The sequence below is a fragment of the Pleurodeles waltl genome, chromosome 5 (genome assembly GCF_031143425.1).
Source record: "Pleurodeles waltl isolate 20211129_DDA chromosome 5, aPleWal1.hap1.20221129, whole genome shotgun sequence".
Taxonomy (NCBI): domain Eukaryota; kingdom Metazoa; phylum Chordata; class Amphibia; order Caudata; family Salamandridae; genus Pleurodeles; species Pleurodeles waltl.
In genome coordinates, this window is record NC_090444.1 from 1,585,641,763 (window position 1) to 1,585,664,571 (window position 22,809).

The 22,809-nt window shown below is 44.7% G+C and overlaps 1 protein-coding gene across 6 annotated transcripts in view; it reads right to left on the minus strand.

The window, feature by feature from the left end:
- Positions 1-22,809, minus strand: part of KIDINS220 (kinase D interacting substrate 220) — a 987,486-nt gene that overhangs the window by 122,048 nt on the left and 842,629 nt on the right. For 2 of the 6 annotated variants that reach the window (XM_069235888.1, XM_069235887.1), the window contains exon 26: positions 18,734-18,790. The exons of the other annotated variants lie outside the window; for them this stretch is intronic. In XM_069235888.1, the coding sequence (XP_069091989.1) occupies positions 18,734-18,790 (57 nt within the window). The remainder of the gene's footprint in view (positions 1-18,733; positions 18,791-22,809) is intronic. 6 annotated transcript variants of the gene reach the window in all.

Here is a 22,809-nt window from a genome sequence, read left to right on the forward strand (position 1 = left end):
AGTGTCCTAGTTAAAGCCCATGAAAGAAATAAAATAAAAAGCTAATGACCTTGGGAGAGAACCAAGGGTAGGGGACACGCCTATTTGAGGAAGGACCCTCCCAACAACCTTCACCAAAACTGTTCAGATGCCAAGACTTCTAGTAGGCTTCAGAGGACGACAGTTACAATATTTGACTGAATACGTTATCAAAGAATATAAAAGCATAATGACTACTGTATTCTAAAACAAAGAAAATAACAATCTCCATGACAAAGTGTGCCCACAATGATCCATCATGTCTCTTGAGAACATCAGCCAAACTGGATAAAGTATTTGAAAAGGGTGCAAAATTGACAAAATCACTTATGAACAACAGCACATCAGGAGGGCACACCATCACTCTTTCAACCAATACCTTAAAATCCACATCAGAGATCATGTTAAATTTCCACCTTCTGGTGAGTAAAATATGTCTCCTTTCAAAACCACATTTTACTTAAACCCGATATTTTTCAAAGGGACCAAACAACCACATTAGTCTACTTTCTGACTCAGGTAGAGGTTCCGATTTAAGAGGCCACGCATTGGATTCTATAAACGATGCAATATTACTGAGAAATGAAAGACAGATGGAAAATAAAGCGAAAATAAACACTATCTACATATATGCACGTGCAGATATATGAAACATTTAGTAAGTTATTACATTACAGGTAAGATGAAATAACCGCATTTACATCATGCAGCACGTTAGCTATGAACAAGCTGTTTGCTATGCAACCTTTTCTATGGGGAACCAGCAGTATCGCTCACAATAGCACCAAGCCTCATAAAATACTTGATATAATCGCTTAGGGATAACAATGTAGCTAGCTCAACTTCTAAGTGACAGCAATTTGCAATTAAAAAAAATAAATAGCAGGGACACAAAGGCTTGCAAAACTTTTAAAAAATCGTGTTAACCAATAATAAAGCATCAGTTTGTGAACAGCCAGGCAAACATGGCAATGTGTAAGCCGCTTTCATTATGTTTTTTTTTTTTTAAATGAATAGACTACCAAGGACAGAAAGATGCTGTACCTGTCTCGATATCCTTAACCCGGATTTATACTGCTTTGAGGAGGAAACAGAAGGAAAGACACAAATTTCAATTGACTAACAATGAATTTTACATAGTTGCCATCTCAGGACTCTTGTAAGCCCTCACATTATTCACAATGCATTACATTGAAAACAGAGATGTCTAATTATGCCTGCCTCATAATAAAGTCAAACTATTCCAACATTTAAGTGAACACATTTTTTAAATCTCTGTACAGAGAAAAATAATGTCTCTAACAGTGACTTTCGCCCTCATACTGCAGGCTATGGTATATCCTTGGTGCAGTAACACTGCTGGGGAACCACTGATACCGCAGGGCTTGGTTTTTGCCCAGAGCATTATTAGTACAGTAGACATGTGGGATTATGTATTTACCGCCCGACTTCCTACTTCTCTGGCAAAATTTGTCCAAGGAAACTGCATGGTTAGAGCTTGACAACTGCAGAGATTTTACTTTTAATTGCCCGTTCAGCCATGCCAAGTTACCACACATTAGGGGTCAGACTAACGCATTTTAGTGCTGGTGCTAGCATCACCCCACTAAAATGTATTAGCCAAGCACATTAGAGGTCCTGGTGCCAACATGTGTACACTGAGGCGCTGCATTATTCCTATAAACAGTGTACTTACAATTGCTCTGTGCTTAGACAAAACATCATTGTGAGCCAGGCTGGGCAGGGTGTGTGCTGCTAAGCTACTAAGTTGTCAAATACCTTCAACAACATGTGTTCACATTGAATGAATAAACAAATTGGCCTAGCAGTGCATCACGGTGCAATGTTAGACAAGGCGCCTGATGCCTAGTGATTGGCCCGAGCAGTCTGATTTTTCTGCTCTGTAGAGCGTGTCCTGCTCAGCGTGTAGAATGCAGTATCAACCAATTTTGAGTAGAAATGGCAGACACCTTTAACTATCAGGCAGAATGACCCCGCAGAGTCGAGGTAACAGACGCTCAACAAAATACATTCCAAAGAAAATTGAATGACATTTAAAACAAATCATTTAAAACAATATCAGTATGAAGAGGCAACCCATCACCTGCACCACCTCAAAACCTCAAATGGTTCGTCCAAATACAATATGAAAATGTTCTTTAACATTAGAACTATCTAAAGACAGAATCAGGTAGCAAAGATAGAATTTCTCCAGTTTTTTTGTTTTTTTACAGAAAATGTATTTATCACTGGATTCTTGACATGGGTTCACTTCAAAAACAGACTATTCGCGCAAGCAAGCAGTGGGACACTGTAGAGGACACAAGATTCAGCTCTTATAGAATCAGTCACAAATCATACTTTTAAAGATGGAGAGAAATATCGGTGGTAACCCCAAAAACTCTGAAAAATATACATACCATGTTTAGGAAATTAACTCACTGAGCTATTAGGGAGAGGGTTAACTCTGTGAGCTGTAATGGAGCACTCTTGTAACCCAGGGGAGCATACCCACAAAGGTAAATAGATTTTTTTCCATTAGCTGTCCTTAGTCCATTTTTGATTATGTGGCTTGACCAACAAAGCTACACTCTAAAAGAAACGGGGAAAGAGGAAGCTTTCTGGTAGAGATGCTATCTAAATGGGGATGCCTCACATTTTGAATACCTCCAGGCATCAGACTAGATCCGGAAACATTTGCATGGCAATGTTCTCCAGCGTAGACAGGTGGCATCATGTTACATCATGGCTCTGTGTGCGATTCCATTTCATGCGTCTGTGATGTAAGCTTCAATACATATATGTCACTTGCTCACGCTGGCATCAGTTTCTTTGTGCCCTTCGCCCATACCAAAAGTTTATGTTTAGTCTACATGTTTTGAGCGTAGATATCCAGAATTGTAAATATTTATCAACATAAACTTCTGCATGAGTCCTTTCCACAGAACGGGGAGGTGGGAGGGCACGTGGGGGAAACTATGGTCAGATAGAGTCTCTACCAGAAAAGGCGTTACCAAAGATAAGTAATTGTTCTTCTGAAAGTGACTTTTAACTGCAGATTCCTCATCTTTTGAATAGATACCAGAGCAGTACATTTTAAGAGGTGGGTCTATGGACAGACTCAAACTAGGACATCTTCAGGACAGACTGGGCAAACACTCTTCTCTCCTGACCTATCTAAATAATAATAATGCTTGGTGAACAACTGCAAAGATGCTCATATTGCAGACTGACATATTTATAACACCGGTACAACTCAATCCACAGTAGTAGTAGCAACCTCAGCCCTAGCTGAATGTGCATGCAGCCCCTCTGGAGGCTGTTTTCTGGCCAGACTGTAACAGAACTTACTGCAAAGGGCAATCAACCAAGCAATTGTCCTTTTTTGACAATCTTCCCTTTTTTGTTTTACTTCTATGAATCCGACAAAACGTTGTTCACCCTGTCAAAATTCTCTAGTTCTCCCCAAATAAAAACTGAGAGCTCACTTGGGATCAAGGTGATCCTTTTCCTTTGTAGGATGAGGCAGTGCATAAAAAGATAAAGTGAGGGACCTACATGAAACGGTGTGACTTCTTTAGGAAGGAACGCTGCTCTTGTTTGAAGGACCAACTTATCAGGAAAATAGGAAACATAAGGAGGCACTGATGACAAAACATGAAGTTCACCTATTCAACTAGCAGACGTAATGGCTGTAAGGAACTCAGTTTTCAGAGTCAGCAAAAGGTAAGCACATTAGATAAGCCAAACCTTGATTTAAATCCCACTGTGGCATTATAAAAAAAACAGAGGGAACATATGGACCAACCCATTCAAAAATGTGCCACAACAGGCATTTAAAAAAAATTACGGTTGATCGGGTAAATGTAAGAAAGACAAAATAACCTAAATAACCTTTAACTGTAGCTACAGCCAGACCTAGCAGAGCCAGTGACAAAACAAGAGAGTATCAGAAATGGAAGCAAACTTCTTCAAATGTCTATCATAAACAGTATATGTAGATGGGTGCCTGGCTGCCAGAATTAAACCAAGAACTTCTGGAAGAAGATCATAAGTTAACAACTACCTCCACCCAATCTCCATGCATGGAGTTGTAACCCACTCAGGCACAGAACCTGTCCCTATTGCTTGTACCAGGAGGTCCTCTCACAGAGGCAGCTGAAATAGAGGACTGATGCTCATAGTCAGAAGTTCTGAATACCACACTCTCCTCTCCCAGTCTGCAGCCACAAGGACGTCTTGGGCCCAGTCTCTCTTGATTTTGTTGAGCACTCTGGGCAGGAGAAGTAGTGGCGGCTAGGCCTACAGGAGTCCTGAGCCCAGTGAAGGTGAAAGACGTCTCCTTGAGAGGACTCTCTTGACACTCCAAAGCGCAAAATTCTTGACACATCATGTTCTCTGCGGTGGCGAACAGAGCAAGCCATGGTGCTCCCCATCTTTGGAAGAATCCTCCAAGCACAAATGCCATTCGTGATCCTACTAGGTAGTGCTGGCTGAGTTTGTCCACTCTGACATTTAAAGATCCCGCCAGGTGTTGAACTATCAGCGATATGCCCTGATTGCTCAGCCACTCCCAAAAACGAAGATCTTCCAAACAAAGAAACATGAACCCACTACGCCCTGTTTGATGAAATACCACTTGACGGTTGTTCTGTCTTTGAATATCTGCACTCGTTGCTCTTTGATCCTTGGGAGAAAAGCTTTTAAAGCCAATCGATCACCCAAAACTCCAATATATTTATGAGAAGATAAGCTTCCACCAGAGACCAGAGTCCTCTTATCTCTTTGTCCAACTGATGACCTCCCCAACCCAGTAAGGAGACCTCTGCCACAACTGTCAGTTCTAGGTGGGGCAAGGGCTGTATCTGCTTTCTCCCAAACATCCTAGAGTCATCAAATGGCAAATCCATTTAAGAATTGTGGACATCTGTGGAAAAAACAGTTGAAAGGATCCAAACATGCCATGTTATCACAACAGTGGTCCCCATGGCTCTACTCAAACAATCAGTTGGATCTAGTCCAGATTTTATAGAAATGTTTGCAGCATCCTGCCCATCCCTAACCACATTTTTGCAAGATTGTCCGACTATCCTTGGTTATTGCCAGTAAAACATCAGCAACTTAATCTCACATACCATGACAATACCTTCCCACAAGACAAAGTATTTACTGATCGTAAGACCAAACTTGTTGAAGACCAAACCTTCACGTGGAGTGCCTGGAAAACCATTCAGATATGTACGACTTGTAGAAGCCTGTACTATTAAAACTTTGGAGTTGGATGCTGAATGAGACAATCCAGATCTACAGGGGCTGGCTGGTGCCTTCGTGCAATCTGCCTGTTTAGTGGAGGGCACAATCTAAGCTTAGCCAAGTGCTCATCAAAACTTATGTTAAGACCTCAGTAAATGGTAATAAAGCCTCCTGTGTGGGTAAAAGTAAATCAAGAGTTTCTGCTGCTCTGCATTTGACAGTTGCAAAGGAAGATGTCCCCTTAGTAGCCATAACTGGTATAGGGGATGATAAGCCTACTGAAGGAAGCTAGCCTTGTGTGTGGTGAGCACCTATGGTGTTATCACCTTATACCAGGTCCAGGATATCCCCTATTAGTGAGGTGTAGACAGTGTCTAGGAAGCCAGGGCTCTCTAGAGGTAGCTGTGGATGAGCAGCCCAGACTTATCTAGGAGACATGCAAAGCTTAAGCAATACTACTGGAGAGATTGGAGCACTGGTGGGAGATGGTGAGTTACCAAAGGTAAGAAACTTGTTCATTCGGTAGAGACTTCTAGCTACAGATTCCGTATTTTAGAATAGATACCCAAGTAATACCATCCCCTGGAACGTCTGGTCCTACTGCAGATCCCGCATATGCCATCTGGCATGGGTCACCAGCAGGATGCAGGAGGTCATGAGGCCTGGCAGCCTCAACGTCATTCTCACCGAAATCGAGCATGGAGGCTGAAACATTGGTGTCATAGCCTGAATATCCTGGACTCCCTGCTCCGGAGGATAGTCTCTAATTTGCACTGTGTCCAGAACAACTCAGATGAAAGGGAGCATCTGAGATGGAGCCAGGTGTGCCTTCAGCACGTTTATAGTTAACCCAGCGAATGCAGGAGGTCTGCCATAGTCTGGAGGTGGGAGAAGACAGCCTGGGTGAGCCCGCCTTCAACAGCCAGTTGTCAAGGTAGCGGAAGACTGAAACCTCTAACGTGAGCGACCACTGCCATCACTTTGGTGAACATCCGAGGGGCGCTGGTAAGGCCAAAGGGAAGCACGGTAAACTGAAAGTGCTTGTGGCCGACCATAAACTGCAGGTAATGTCTGTGGGCCAGCATGATGGGAATGTGGAAATAGGCACCCTGCAAGTCCAACGCTACCATCCAGTCTCCAGCGTCCAAGGCAGAGAGGACCTGAGCTAGAGTTAGCATTTTTTACTTCTCCTTCTTGAGGAAGAGATTGAGGGGTCTGAGATCTAGGACTGGGTGAAGGCCCTTGTCCTTTTTGTCACCAGAAAGTAGCAGGAATAACACAACCTACTTCTGGCACAGGGACCCTATCTATGGCTCCCTCGGCCAAGTAAGTCTTGACTTCCTTGCAGAAAGTGCCAAATGATCCTCCGACAGATGATCGTATGATGGTGGCATTGTCAGAGGGAAAGTCTCAAAGGGGAAGGAATAGACCCTTTGGACAATTTGCAACACCCACCTGTCCGTGGTGATGGACTCCCAGTAGGGCAGGTGACGGTGAATCCTGCCGTCGACTGGCCCGGGATGTTCCAACGGATTAGGAAGGCTTCGAGGCAGTGGAGGTATCCCCTGAAAAGCCAGACATCCTCAACCAGGCATGGCGCCTCAAGGCCACTGTCGATGTAACTGTTCGACCCAGCGAGTCTGTCGTATCCAGTCCACAATGAATCATGAACTTTGCTGCATCTCTCCTGTCAGTAACAGCTAGGGAGAGCACCGCCCGGGCCTCCTCCAGGACTCGAGGGAGCACCTGCGCGATCATATCCCAGAAATTATGGGAGTATCGGCCCAAACGGCATGCAGTGTTCACGGACCGCATCACTAGACTGGCGAAAGAAAACATTTTCTTTCCAAGGTTATCCAGAGTTTTTGATTTTCTATCTGGGGGAGCAGAAGGGAATGCACCAGATGATGAAGAAGCCTGGATCACAAGGCTCTCAGGCACAGGATGTTGGGTCAGGAATTTTGGGTCGGTCGGCAACCGTCCTATTCACAAGAGCCCTTGTGCTGGTTTTGGACCAGGTACCCAGTAGGACATCCGTAAGGGCTTCATTAAAGGCATGGAGAGGTTCCGAACTGGAAGCCCCAGGCTGAAGCACCTCAGTCAGGAGGTTAGTCCTGACCTCCACAGAAGGAATCTCAAGGTCCCAAACCTTAGCAGCCCTTCTTACCACCATGGAGTATGAAGCTCCCTGCTCCGTAGCCACTGTACGGGGAGAAAGCATGCCAGCATCAGGAGAAGTATCTAGTCCACTAGCGTCGATCAAATCCTGTCCAGTGACCCCTCTACACTATCCCCATACACATACCAATAGAAAGAAGGGTCTGGATCCGCCCTGGGTACAGGAGAGCCCATGGAAAATGGAATCGGTGTCCAGCAATGCCGTACAGGCTTGTCAGTGATAAGTCTAGGATCGACGTCATATGCGGGTCCAACCGGCGTTGGGAGCGTCAACGTCTGTCCCGATACCAGGGAAGGTTGCGTTGGCACGACCAGCGTCGGGATGGATCCAAGAACAGATCTGGAGGTGCCACCGGAGCTGGGGACAAAGCCGTGGATGTGGAACTCAAGAGGGCCCTCACCGACTCTCCTGGGCCTGAAGGCACAGAGAACGGGTCAGTCTGCCCAAACATGAGGCACATGGCCTCATAGAGCTCTTTCAGCTGGGCAGCAGTGGCACCGGCTCCCGGAAAGTCGGGGAGGAGCAGGGTTGACTCAGACGCAGACTCCAAAGGCAGAGGGGCCCAGAGCATCGACGCTTTTCCCGCCTTGCGTCGTCCGAGCAACGTGGTGAAGTTGAAGAACGTTTGGCCTTCTTCGACTTCTTTTTTTTGTGACCCGATCGTCCCGATGACTTGAAGGAAGAGGAGTGGTGATGACTCAGCGGTCGGTCTCGTGACCTTCTTCTCGAACGGGAGCGACACTGAGCATGACTTCAGTTTCATGGCCCGACACTCTGAGCACGACTTTGGGTCATGGTCGCGCTCAAGACACCAAAGGCAGACATGATGCGGATCCATCACCAACATCATTCGGTGACAGGAGTCACAGGGTGTAAAACCGGTCTTCCGGGACATTCCACAATGCATTCAAAACTCAGAAAAGAGTATTCGACAAAAGTGTTGCAGTTAGTCAAAAAATGACTAGGAGTAGCTCTTCTCCGGATGGGCATGTAGGCTGGCGCAGAAAGAAAAGAACAGACGTCAGCAAACGGGGATGGCGCCTATATACGACAGCGACATCATCACAACGCCAGTGGAGTCGTCCCACGACACCTGATGGTGAGCAGGGGTACTGTTTAAAGAAATATCTCTGGATCCAGTCTGATGCCTGGGGGAAATTCTAAGGTAAGGAATCTGCAACTAGAAGTTTCTATCAGATACAAGTACAGTATTACTGTTAATATCATTACTGCTGGCATTACTACTACTAGAGTTATCATTAATCCTACTGGTAACAGTACAGCTGCTTACAGTAGAGGGAGTAGTAGTACAATCAGAAGCGTACTAGTAGTGGCAGCAGTACTAGAATTATTGGTAGTAGCAATGCAAATATTAAGAATATGGTCAGTATCTGTTATAGTAAATTCAGAAACAGTGCAGTATTATTGGATGCGGTAAACCTAGAGACTGCGCTTGTAGTTGTGGCAATCGGACTCATTTAGTGGTAGCAGCAGGGCTATCAAAAATTGCAGTCTCAGTGGTAATGCCATTCTCACACTGGTGGTAGCAGAACACCAATCGAAGTAGTATGACTGCTATTTTTATTAGAGTTAGTAAATCCATTAGATAATACGCTAAGTGAGTTAAACACTTGACATCTGCTATGACTTGCAGGCCACACCACAATCTATTAAGGTCAACTCCATCCGTCTTTCTGAGATTAATGAACTGAGTATCATCAAACTACATAATAGTAACAGCTGTTATTTAGAATACTTTGAGACAGCAAAAACCTCAGTATGGAGCACTATATCAAAAAACACAAACTGTTTTTTATTGGTTGCTATAAAATCATTAGACATACCATACAGTTATACGATTTTTAGGTCTGGCGGATTCCAGGCTAAGGATATGTTTGCCAATTTTATGAAAATTCTTTTCCATGTAGGAAAGGAAGCAGCCCAAATGATGAACAAGTCTGTAATAGAGTTGGGAATCGATTTGACAGAGAAGGCCATTATCATCAAGTGAACTTGTTAAGTAAAAGTTTAAAGACATGCAACATTTTATTTTTCAAATTTGTTGCTGTAGTGGAATTCTAGACTGCCATTCCTGTCTTCCAATAATGTAATTTCCTGTTTCATATGATGAAGATCATAATTTTGAGAACAGCTAGTAAGAATAAGGCTCACAAAACGTTGCAAATAAAACAGACTTAAAGAGGTTTAGAAAAATAAGTCCAGCAGAATCTCAAAAGTTGATAGTAACAAACAGCGTTTTGTTGTAGTAAAACTGCTTCTTCCACCCTCTAAGACTTAAGAATTTTAAATTGACTCTGCTTGGTATTCCTAACTACCTGGTTAGGAGACCAAGGGCCTCATTTAGTGTATAGCAGACTGTACTCTGTTCTGCCAAGGAGTCGAGGTATGTAGTTATCCCAAATCAAAACCTAACGGGAGAATCATGGTTTTGGCAGACAGGAGTACTCTATCCGTCAAATTCTAAATAAGGCACTACATGCTTGATCACCTAATAATGCCTACAGTTAGAAAGTCCAAATCACTTTCAATCCTTTACGGTCACCGTTACAGCCACAAAGAACAGGTTCCAGTGGTGGTATTTCGATCCGTGCCTTACTCGGACCAGTTCAAGGTTATCACCTAACTAATATTTTATCACCAGCTGATACTTCAAAGAAAACGTCTGATAAAAACGGAAATCTAAACAAAATCCAGTATTATCCCGACAAATACAGGAAGAAAGCACTTCAAGTGCATTTTACAGCTTACTAAATGGATCCAGATTCATTATTAAATCAAACATTGGCACAAGTATTATGTAAAATAAAAAAAGATACAGTGTTTTACAAAAAGTGTAATTAAGTGCAAGCTTCCGGAAAGGTTTTCCAATATCTTTCCAACTCGTAGCACAGTCCATATACTGGTATCCACTCAGCCATCTAATTATCCAAGAATGAAAAAGGATAGCTTGACTGCAATACTTTAAAATTATACCATCTACTATTTTCAGCATGTCAATGAGCAACGGTGGTCTAAAAATAAAGGAATTCACTAGTTAACGTATGTAAGGATACATAAGGAAATGTTCATTGATGATTAGAGAAAATCTGGCTGATGTAAGGAGGGTATCCCCTAAAGGTAAAGCTGCAAGTCTGAGACTAATAAATCATGATCTCTTGTACAGGTTACTGATGATGTAGGCCAGGCCTCTACCACCCCAGTCAGCAAAGGTTGAAGAAACTATATTAAGTTCCTTCTTTTACAGCGAGAATCACTACACTAGATCTATCATGTTAAAAAGGGTCAAACTGAGGCCAGGGGGGATTAAACCACTCCTCAAACCTGGTGAGAAAAATACAGTTTCGACATGGACTAGTTGTGACTAAATCTCCTGCAAAACAGCAACATTTAACACGCTCACAGTTCTACGACTGTAAAGATCAAACAAACTTTTTTGACTGACACAAGACCCAGTGTGTCTGTGCTGACATGGTAACTCACTGTTTGAGATATGCTGTATAAAATCCATCTTACTCAAATACTGAAAGAATCTAGAAACACGGCCAAGAAATAATTAATGAGACATAGCAAAAATGCTGGGAACATTATCGTAAAGTTGCAGTAAGAAAATTGGTTACTTACCTGTAACCGTGGTTCTCCAGTATTGGTATCTTTCATAGATTCACATGCTTGAATCATCCCCGTCGTCGAGGTGGGAGCCTCATGGTAACTTCAAATGCATATAGCAGTAAGTGTAACACACTAGGCCCTAATATACACTGTTATAGCCTATCCATGTTCTTTTATAAAAAAAGAACCAAACTTGAGCTACAGCCAGTCAGGCGTCAACACCCTATAGAACACTCCCAGCATAGGCTGTTTCCCTCAGATTTTCTAATACAAGTGTGAAGCAGAAAGTTCATTTATAAGGGGAGCCTCTGTGGGGAGGAGGGTGGGTCGCATGTGAATCTATGAAAGATACCAATACTGGAGGACCACAGTTACAGGTAAGTAACCAATTTTCTCCTCCAGTATTGGATCTTTCATAGATTCACATGGTTGAATTAGAGTAGCGAGCAGTAATATTGCTTAACTAGGTAATAGCTGTATAATCATAATGATAATGATAATAATAGTAGTAATTCTACTCCTAGCTAATTGGATAGCAATACATAAATATTTCCATGAAGATAACAATAATAACGATAATCATAATGATAAACACCACAATAAATATGAAGATAATTATAATAATAATGATAATAATAACAGAAATCATCATAACCAGAAAAGTTAACATTGACCAGATTAAGGAAACGTAGTCCACATACCCTTTAAGTGGAAGGTGGGATGACCAGAGAGGCTCACCTTAACAGAATAGATACCGCAGCACTGCTTGCCCAACCGCCGTGTTCATCTTATTCGTCTCTTCCAGACAGTAGTGTCTTGTGAATTTATGCTGGCTGGACCATGTAGCTGCTCTGCAAATGTGCTGCAAGGGCACTCCCGTGCTGCTAACATGGCCACCGCCCTTGTAGAGTGGGCTTTAACCTTGCTGTGTAGCTTCTTTCCGGCCTGGGCATGACAGAATTGTATTGCTAGCCCGATCCACCTGGCAATAGTCTGTTTAGATACCAGGGAACCCTTCCTCGCACCCACAAAGGCTACAAATAACTGGTCTGACTTTCAGATGTCCCGTGTTCTTTGAAAATAAAATTTCAAGCACCTCTTAATATCCAGCGAGTGCAATGCTTTTTCCGCTACCGTCTGCGGGTTAGGAAAAAAGGTTTTTAAAATCACTGGCACATTCAAATGGAAATTTGAGGGTACCGTCTGAATATATTTAGGATTTGTAATAAGAATTACCCCATTAGGGGTGAATTGAAGAAAAGGCTCTTTGATGGTGAAGGCCTGTACGTCACTTACTCTTTTGGCCGAAGTAAGAGCCAGCAACAGCGCTGTCTTCCAAGAGATGAATTTCAGTTCAGCCCTGTGGATTGGTTTGGAAGGGGCTCTCATGAGTTGTCCCAATACCACGTTTAGGGAACATAACAGTGGGGGTTTCCGCACCGGTGGAAAAACTCAAAAAAGACCCCTAAGAAATTGCTTCACAATCCTAGTAGAATATAACAAGGTAGTGTTCTGAGATCGGCGGTATCTTGAAATTGCTGCTACATGCACTCGAATGGAGGAATATGTAAGTCCTGTTTTTGCCAAGTGTAGCAAGTAAGGGAGCGAAGAGACAGGATGGACACAAACAAAAACGTTTCCATTTAAGCCTATAAGTCTTATTGGTGGTGTCCGCTCTGGCCTTGGCTAGTATTTCCCAACATTCTGATGAGATGTCTAAAGTGGCATATTCATTGAATTCAGGAGCCAGGCCGACAAGTGTAGAGATGACGGATCAGGATGCCTGACCTGGCCCTGGTCAACAGGGTTGGCGTCTGTTTGAGTAGAACATGTGGCTGTTCCAAAATCATGAGGAGTTCTGTGAACCACACTTGCCTGGGCCACCTGGGTGCTACTAGCAGGAGGCGACATCCTTCTGCCTTCATCTTGCTGATCCCCCTGGGGATGAGTGGGATCAAAGGAAAAGCGTAGGCATAGACCCCTGACCATCTCATCAAAAACACATTCCCCCACGACGCTTTTTGGGGAAGCCAGCTTGCATAATATGGGCATTTCTTGTTCTTGTATGTGGCAAATAGGTCGAGATTTGGTCTGCCCCACATCCGGAAGAGTTGGTCGAGAACTTTTTGATCGAGCTCCCACTCATGATACGGGATAACCGTCCTGCTCAGAGTGTCCGCTAGGACGTTGGTCTGCCCTGGCAAGTGCTCTGCCTTGAGATAAATGTTGTTTCTTATGGCCCATTTCCAAATGCTCTGAGCCTGTTGTGAGAGCTGTAAGGACCTTGTGCCGCCCTGTTTGTTTAGGTAAAACATGCTTGTGGTATTGTCCGTCCTAATCAGAACATCCGAGTTTCAAATTCTTGGTAAAAAAGCCTTTAGAGCCAGATCTATTGCTTTGAGCTCCAGCTGGTTTATGTGAAACTGTGTGTCTTTTTGAGTCCATGACCCACTTATTCGCAGATCCTGAAGGTGGCCACCCCATCCCTCGAGGGACACATCTGTTGTTACTATGTTGCAAGGTACTTGTGGAAGAAATGTAAGGCTGCTGGACACCAAGTCATGGCAGCTCGCATTGCTGGTGTGATAAGAATTTGATCCTTGAAGGAGCCCTGCACCTGAAGCCACTGAGCATCCAGTTGCTCCTGTAGAGGCCGCATACGTAGTGAGCAATTTGGGGTCAGCAGAATACATGAGGAGATCATTCTCATTAATGACTTGTAGGATCGAACTGAAACAAACTTTTTTGTCGATAGCTTGTGGGCCAAGCTGGAGAGCTTTCGTTTTCTCTCTTGAGACGGGTATGCCTTGCTTTGGATTGTATCCAGTATTGCCCCCAAGAAATTCAGTTTCTGTGTGGGATGAATGTGTGACTTGTGATAACTGATGGTAAGACCGAGATCCTCGAAGAACTGGAGGCAAGCGGTTGTATGGTCTACCACCTGAGCCCTTGAGGATGCCTTGGTGAGCCAGTCATCGAGATAGGGGAAAAACTTGCATGCCCAACTGGCGAAGGTGAGCTGCTACTGGAGCTAACATCTTTGAAAAAATTCTGGGGGCCGACTTTAATTCGAATGGGAGGACACGAAACTGCAGATGCATACCAGCTACCCTGAACCTGAGAAATTTGCGATGGTTTTGATGTATTGGGATATGGAAATACGCATCCTGGAGGTCTAGGGATGTCATGTGATCTCCTGAATTCAAGAGGCGTAGGATGTCCTGTAGCGTTACCATACAGAATGACTGCTTCTTCAGGAACTTGTTCAGGGATCTTAAGTCTAGAATACGACACCAATCTCCTGAAGGCTTCTTTACTAGGAAGAAGCGTGAATAGAAGCCGTGGTTCCTGTGAAGAGTTGGAACAAGTTCTATTGCCCCTTTGCGCAACATTACATACACTTCCTTGAGGAGTTGGTTTAATCGTGGAGGTGGCGGACCTGACGGAGGGATATTTGGTGGCTCTCGTATAAACTCCAGAGTATGCCCCTTGGCCACTATATCCAGCACCCATTTGTCGGATGTTATGCTTGACCACAGAAGGAAGTGAGTGATGCGACCCCCCCCCCCAATTTTCGACATCTGGGTAGTGTTGGTAGCTGGCATGGATGTCCTGTCATTGCTTTCTACCCGTATCTCTGCCACGGGCAACAGATCTTCCCTTTGCGGGGTGTCTATACGCTGTGGTAAGTGGCAACCAATAGTGCTGCTGATGCTGTTCCCACTGTTGTCGAAGTCCTGCTGGAGATGACTGGTACTGTGTTCTATACTGTTGGAAACCACCACGAAAGGAGTAACTTCCTCTGCCTCTCGCACCTCAAAATGGCTGTTTCCTGTACTGTAACGTACCAAGGGATTTCGCCATATCTGTATCGGCCTTTATAGATTGTAGCATCTCATCCACATGCTTCCCGAAAAGGCTTTCCCTATCAAACGCCATGTCCAGAATTCTACTCTGAACTTCCGGGCGAAAAGAAGTAGACTTCAGCCACCCTTGTCTGCGCAAGACCGCTGCACCTGCTAGCTGTCTGAAACCTGTCAGTGAAATGTCAATTGCACAATCGATGACCTCGGTTGCAATCCGCTCACCCTCCTGTAATACCTTCTTTGCCTCCAGTTTGGCATCCTCAGGCAAAAGGTCTATATAAGAAGACATATGTCTGCCTACATTTGGCGGTCATACCTGCCCAGGATGGCCAACGAGTTAGCTGGCTTCACTGTAACCGCTGCCAACGAGGAGAACCTCTTCCCAATGTTGTCCAAACGCTGCCCCCCTCTGTCTGGGGGTGATGTGACTGGCGTTGAAGGATTCTTCGAGCAATGTTGCGCCGCCTGAGATATGACAGAATCCGGCTTCGGTTGGGTTACCAAGCAGGCCAGAGTGTTTTCAGTGGCTTTATATTTCTTTTCTAGCCGCGGCATCTGGGAAGGTATCGTAGCTGGATTTTTCATAACCTTCAATCCTTCCTGCCATAAAAAATCCACTATAGGAATAGCCCTAACCGACTTCTTTGATGTCTCTTTAAAGTCGTATAGGAAACAATAAGTTTCCTGGGAAATAATGGGTAGCTAAAATCTTTTGCCCGCTCTTTCCATTAAATTATGGAAGCCCCCTACGTCCGCCGGGGGTGAATCCACTGGTCCTGCTGGTGGTGGTGATGGTGTAGGGATGAGTTATTCATCCCACTCACTAGGAGTTGTCTCCGGTAACTCACCTTCCTCTCTCTCCTCGTCTGTGGAGTTATGATCATCCTGTGGTTGAACAAACGGAATGCTTCTGTGTGGCATCCCCGGATGACTGGAGCCTGCAGATCCATCTGCGGAATGTACAGCCTGGACGGAGTCGCCGTTAGTGATGGCGGAAATCTTCGATATAATCCTGCAACATACCCTGGAGATCAACACTAAAGATCTAGGCATGGGAAAAGAAGCCTCTGTCTCCAACATGGGGTATGATGGATCCGGTTGGACTCTAGTTGACGAATAGGTGTGCTGCTCTAGTCCATCATCATTGTAATCCAGGTCCTGGCATTTGACATGGTGTTGTGACTGACTTCTGGCTGCATCAATCATCCCCTTATCCTGAGAATAGACGTCGTCGTCATCATCCAAGAGATGCTGAGGAGGATACAGCAACACCTTGCTTGGGGATATATGCATCAGGAGGATTGGAGATGTCTTCTCTCCCACAGTAATGAAAGGAAGAGGAAGAAATCTTGCTAAGTCTTGCTGAGCCATGAAATCCCCTGAAGATGGTGTCGTCGTTGACGGTTGCGCCGACGAAACTGCCGTCTTCCTCGTTGACAGTTCTCCCGCCGACGATGTCCTCGTTGTCGGAGTTTTCATCGGCAATGGTTCTTCACCTGTTGACGTTTTTTTTCGTCGACTGTTCTCTCGTCGAAGGTACTGCCGTCTACAGTATACTCGTCGACGGTACCTTCTTGGCCCTAGTCGTCTGGTGTTTTGTCGACGGGAGTGCCACCGTCAATGGATGCAACACAAGGCCTCCGACCTCTCTCTCGTCAACGAAGACGCCTTTTTGTAAATCTTTGCGGTAATGACCGTCATCGATGAAAGTGGCATTGATGTAACAATCATGGGGGACACCACCGTGGTAAACGTCGACGGCCTTTTTTGACAGAATCTGAGGAGAATCTTCCTGGCTCCCTCCCTGGTGATAGGGACTGAGAGGCACTTTTTGTGGGTGCCTTTTTTCCCCCAAAGGTGTGGTAGGCTCTGAGTGAACCTTTTTTGAGAGCTTTAAGTGGGTCTCTGACCCCGGGTCAGCACTCTCCTGGTGTTTATATTTCTCCAAAGAGAGATATTTAGATTTCTTCGCCACCTTTCTTGGAGGCGCTGTAGGCAGTTTTTCCACCCCTCCAGGCCTTTTTAGGGAGTGAGTAGCGTGTAAAGAAGCTTCACTCTCATCAGAAGAAGGATTCTCCATGGCTTTCTGTTTTTGGAACCACAATAAAAGTCTACCCTCTCGGATGTTCAGGGTTTTATGACTGAAGGTGTGACAGATCTTACAGTCTTTCACCTTATGATCTGGATGCAGGCAGTAGATGCATTTCTTGTGGGGGTCATCAATGTGAAGCCTTTTCCTCCCACAACTGCCACAGTCTCTGAAAAGTCCTTTTTTAGTTTGTTGGGACATTCTGTCCACTGAAAAGCCGGGTTCTCTGAGAGAAATATTCCTGTCAGAAGAACAAACTGAGCAGAGCTCAGGGAGACTCCCTTCACACAACGTGCAGTAGAAAATATGAGGGAAACAGCCTCTGTTGGGAGTGTTCTAAAGGGTGCTGACGCCTGATTGGCTGTAGCTCAAGTTTTTTTTTTTTTTTTTTTTATAAAAGAACATGGATAGGCTATAACAGTGCCTATTTGGGCCATTAGGGCCTAGTGTGTTACACTTACTGCTATGTGCATTTGAAGTTAACGTGAGGCTCCCACCTCGACGATGGGGATGATTCAAGCATGTGAATCTATGAAAGATCCAATACTGGAGAACCAAAACTTCGGTCAACTCTTTCTTCTCGATTAAATTAAGTTGAACCAAAAGAACGCAGGACATGATTATGAGTACTGTCCATAAGCTCAATGGCAAAGCTCAATAACAAAAGCAAAGCTCAATAACAAACTGGAAATCAACAGCTGATTCTGGCATATGCAGCATATGAGGTGACCTAGTCGGAGAAACACTACTGCATGTGTCATTGTTCTGCCCATGGTATCACCAGCTCTAAAAGAAAGAGTTGACCCAGTGGTAAAAAAAATTGCAAGGAGGCACTTGATCTTCTGCTTATTACAGCACCCGTTACAATACAGATTTTCGCTGACAAATTTGAGAAGTGGTACCTGAGATCCATGTTCAGTTCCCCCTTAAAAAACAAAAAGCATGACCGCATATAGGATTATGGCTGCTGTAAATGAAAAGAATATTGAACTGCAGTGAATAAATAAATTAATCAGTTAACGTTGTTTTTCGTTGCTCTTGGACTGAATTGCTGCAATGATTAACTGATGAACAATTAAAAAAATTTGACTAACGGCAGTACTTTTGCATCTTGAAGGGGCGCTGTGTCAGCAAATTCACCAAATTGGAAAATATACCACAAATAAATATAGGTAGAAGAGAAAAACGTTCCCAAACGTGGCATATAGTGATGATGTAATGACCTAATCCGAAAAGGTCTTCCTCGCACTTGGTTCAATAAAAGCTATTAAAGATGTTGCTAGAATGCCAAATAGGCCACTTCAGTAGTGAACAAATAAGGTTTAGAGTTATAAGAAAGAACAGCGGCTTATGAATGGTGAAAAGCGTAAACGTAAACAACTAAATGGTTTTTTTCAAGCTTCATGCAGCGAATTGTTGCTACTGCGAAATACACAACTGTCTGGTTGAAAGTTTAGAATGTAAAAGAAATCAACAGAATCGGTTGTAAAAGAAGAAATTTGTTACACTAACAAATATTGCGCAGTGGAGAGCTGCAAACGTTAGCCCTGTGTTAGTCAAAATCAGTACTATTTCTTTAGTAAGACACTGATGCAACGTTAGTTAAGTGAAGTTCAAATGAACACAATATCATCACTGCAGCTCTAAAAGCAATCAGATGCTAGAATTCCACTTCACACCACACAATTACTCCTTTACCATTGAGGGCTCTGTGGCAAAAGGGAGAACCTCACCAGCATCTTCTGTGATAATGTCCTAACAACAAGAATGTAAACAAATGAGGGAAAAGAAAAAGCGGTTCACCAAAAGAAACAGCACAGCAAAAAGCAGCATTGTTAATAAAGGAAAAGAAAATCCAGCAATGGAAAGGAAAAAATACAAATATTTTGGGATAAGGTGGAAAGGGTTGGGGGACTCATCTCATTTCCACACTCTTCTCTGTGTATTAGTCTACGTCAGAGCTAGGAGCAACACCTACAGACCACACAAGAAATCTAAAGATCGTCCTAGCGGAGAAGCTCATCATGACGGCTCAAGTCAATGCAGTGTACACTTACTGCTCCCATCTTCAAATGGTTGCTTTGGAACACCAAACGGACTGTCACGCAAGCACTCATCACCAGCAGGCTAGACTACGGCAACACTCTAAGCCGGAATCTCCACACAATTCCTACAGAGATTCCAGACCATCCAGAACAACTGATGCAAGATTCGTACTTGACTTCCCACGCTGCACCCACATCACATCGCACTTCAAGCAGGTTTACTGGCTCCCCACTCACAAGCGCAGCCAATTCAAAGTTCTCACACAAGCATACAAAACCCTACACAGGAGCAGAATACCTGAACAGCCACATACATTTTTACAAACCCACCAGATACCTATGCTCTACCTCACTCGCACACATTTCCCACATCTGCAAAAGCAAACCTGGAGATCGCTCATTCTCCTACTTCACACCCAAGAAATGGAATGACTTCCCTCAACACATCATAGCCGCCTGCTCCTCACTTCTTAACTTCTGCAAGACGCTGAAGACATGCCTCTTCGTATAAGCACTTTGGGGACCACACACTTACACACCAGCCCAGGCGCCTGGATATTCTCTCGGGTGATTAGGGAGATATACAAATAAACACAACATAACATTTATGAAGAGGGCAGCATTTCTGGTAGGCACGGAAACAGCAGACAGATTTTAAATAAGCTTTGGCAAAGCCAATAGGTCTGGCATTGGCTGCCAGTGTTTTGCTTTTGCAATTGTTCTGACATGGCTTTTGGAAATCTTTCTTGTTGGTCAAGCTGCCAGGCCCTCATCAATCTGAAGAAGAAAAAAAACACTGGCTAATAGCAAAAAATGTTTTTGGTCTCAAAAGAGGCACCCATTACCACAGTAGTTGATGGAACTGAAGGGAACTAGTTTGTACATGGATATGGTCCTTGCAAAAGGACAGCATGCCATATTTCCCAGAGAACTCAGCCAATGGTTGTAGTGGGCTGAACCATTGCACCATGATGGATGCTAGGGTGGGTGGAAGAAGAATATGTATGACACAACAGACTAATGGACAAGGTCGGTCTGAAAACCCTATAAGTAACTGTGTTATACATATAATTTTAGTAACATCAAAAGGTACTGGCTAACACCAGACTTAAGAAAGTCATTTGGTCCAGCACTGGCTGCTATCCTCTTGCCTTTGCTAATGCCATTTTGTGAAGTTTTTGTAAAATGTTATTATAAATATATTGGGTAAAAAAGATTGATAAAAAGAGAGGTTTGCAAAAGCTGATAAAGAGGGTTATTTAGATAGATAATGTTGCTTAGCTAGATATATAGCTCAATAAATAAAGTAAGCTAGACAGACAGGTAGGTAAAGGGTTGTATAGCTAGGGAGGGTTGCCTAGATGGATAGATAGATAGGCGCTTGAAAGTGGCACACATAAGATAAATGTGAGGGTCAAGTTGAAGTCCCACTGGGGCATCACATAAGGGGTAGGAGGGAACAAGTGTTGCAAACCTTCCAGAAAACGAGTCACAACAGGTGACTAGAACAGGGAGCATTGATCCGGCAGCTGCTAGAAAGCTAAAATGGCAGACAGATAACCCTTACCAGTGCCCAAGGGAAGGCCTTGCCGGGGTAAAGACAAGACAAACAACACCTCCAACAGTGGTGCACAATGGGGGTTCACTAGGCATGAGAAACATGAAGCCACAAACTTAGCCGAATGGCAGGCGTATACAGTTTTAGTGGAGGGACAATTGATTCCAAGATGGCATCACAAACTTTGGGAAGAAGAGTAATAATGCTCAACTGCTGCCACTCAATCTCCATGCATGAAGGTGGACGAAACGCAGGTTTGGGTGCAGGACCTCGCCTCCTCCCGGAGGGTCAGCATGATCAAAAACTTAACTCTGTGAGCTCAATCCAGAACCACTGGAATGACGTGGGGACGGACCGTTCTGATCTTCCTGAGAACCTTCTTGAGAACTTGGGGAAGGAGTAGTATTGGGGGAAAGGCATATAGAAGTCCTGAATTCCATCCAAGACTAAACGCGTCTCCAAGCAACAACTGCTATGGAAACTCCAACTTGCTTAAGTGCTGTATTGACTGTTCTTGGGCAGAAGCCAAAAATAAAAAAAAACGAGCTAAGGTACTCCCCGTACACGAAAGAGACCTTGCCCCATCTCCGGACGTAGCTGCCGTTTGTGATTTTTTGATAGTGAACACCAGCGAATTCAACAGGTCTGCCGTGGTATGGAGGTGGGAGACAACTACCTAGTGCCAGCCTGCCTTCAGCATCCAGTCGTCAAGGTAGGGGAAGACTGGAACCCCCAACCTCCGCAGATGGGCTGCAACCACCGCCATCACTTTCGTGGATACAGGAGGGGCACTGTGGCCCACTGTGACCAACCGCAGGTAATACCTGTGGGCTGACAAGTGGGGATCTGAAAATATGCATCCTGCATGTCTAGCGCCACCATCCAGTCTCTAGGGTTCAGCGCAGACAAAACCTGAGCCAATGTGACCATCTTGAATTTCTCTTTTTTCAGGAAATAGTTGAGGAAGGACAGGGCTAGTATAGGACGGAGGCCCCTATCTTTTTTTGATCACCACAAGTGAGCAAGAATAAAAAACACTCCCTGCGTCTGATGCAGGAACCCCCTCAATGGCTCCTTTGGCAAGAAGAGACTGTACTTCTCGGTGGGCAAGTAGAGATAGTCTTCTGTCAGCCATTCCTGGGATGGTGCTAAGAGCGGAGGCGTTTCCACAATGGGAGGGTGTACCCATTCCACACAATCTGCAGCACCAACTTGTTGGAGGTTATCCCAGACAATTGGGGCAGGTGATGTCCAATCCTGCCGCCAATGGGATGGCTATGCCGGCTGGAGGGTACACTAATGAGGCTGCAACAGCCGGAAGGTCCTGGGACTGGACAGCTCGCTGGTTCTGTCTCTTGAGTCCTCTTTAGGACCTGCCACCCCATCCACCAAAGGACTGAGCAGGTTTCTTCCATGGCAGGCATGGCTGAAATTGCAGACGTCTAAGCATGCCCCGCCACGGCTGCGGTAGGGGGCTAAAGGACTGCTTTTGGGACCGGGCAGATAAGAAAAGACCAGATAGTGCTATGTCAGCTTTGTAGCCAAATAGGTGGGAGCCATCAAAGTGCTTGTTGATAAGGGATGCCCGGACATCCCCAGAGAACCCAATGGACCACAAGCAGGCATGGCGATAGAGCACCACCGTACAAGCCATTTCTCGGCTAAGTGAATCAGTGGAATCCAGACCACACTGAGTAGCGACCTCACCCGCATCTCGAACATCCACTAAGGCTTGGTTGAGGATAGCCCAGATCTCCTTGGGAAGCATGGGAAGCAGCTATACAACAGAGTCCAACAATGCAGAGTCTAACAACGCATGGGAGCATCAGCCCAAGAGGGCTTCCCAATGGTGTACAACCTATTAGATTCACTGTCCGATGAAGTGGAAGGGAATATATTAGGGTTGACCTGCACACCTAGGCTATCTGGGAAGGGGCGCTGGGAGAGGGAGACTGGGTCTCCAGCTGCAGGACGATGGTGTCAGGCAATCATGCGAGGCACAAGAGCCGCTGTGCAAGGTTTAGTACAGGCTCCCAGGATGCTGCTGCTGAGGGCTTGGTTAAAGGCAAGCAGTGGTTCAGCCAAACACCTCAGGCAAGATGCTGGTCTTGACCTTGCCAACATGTCAAAGACTTATGCCACATGCGCATCACTGTGGAACAGGATGTGCT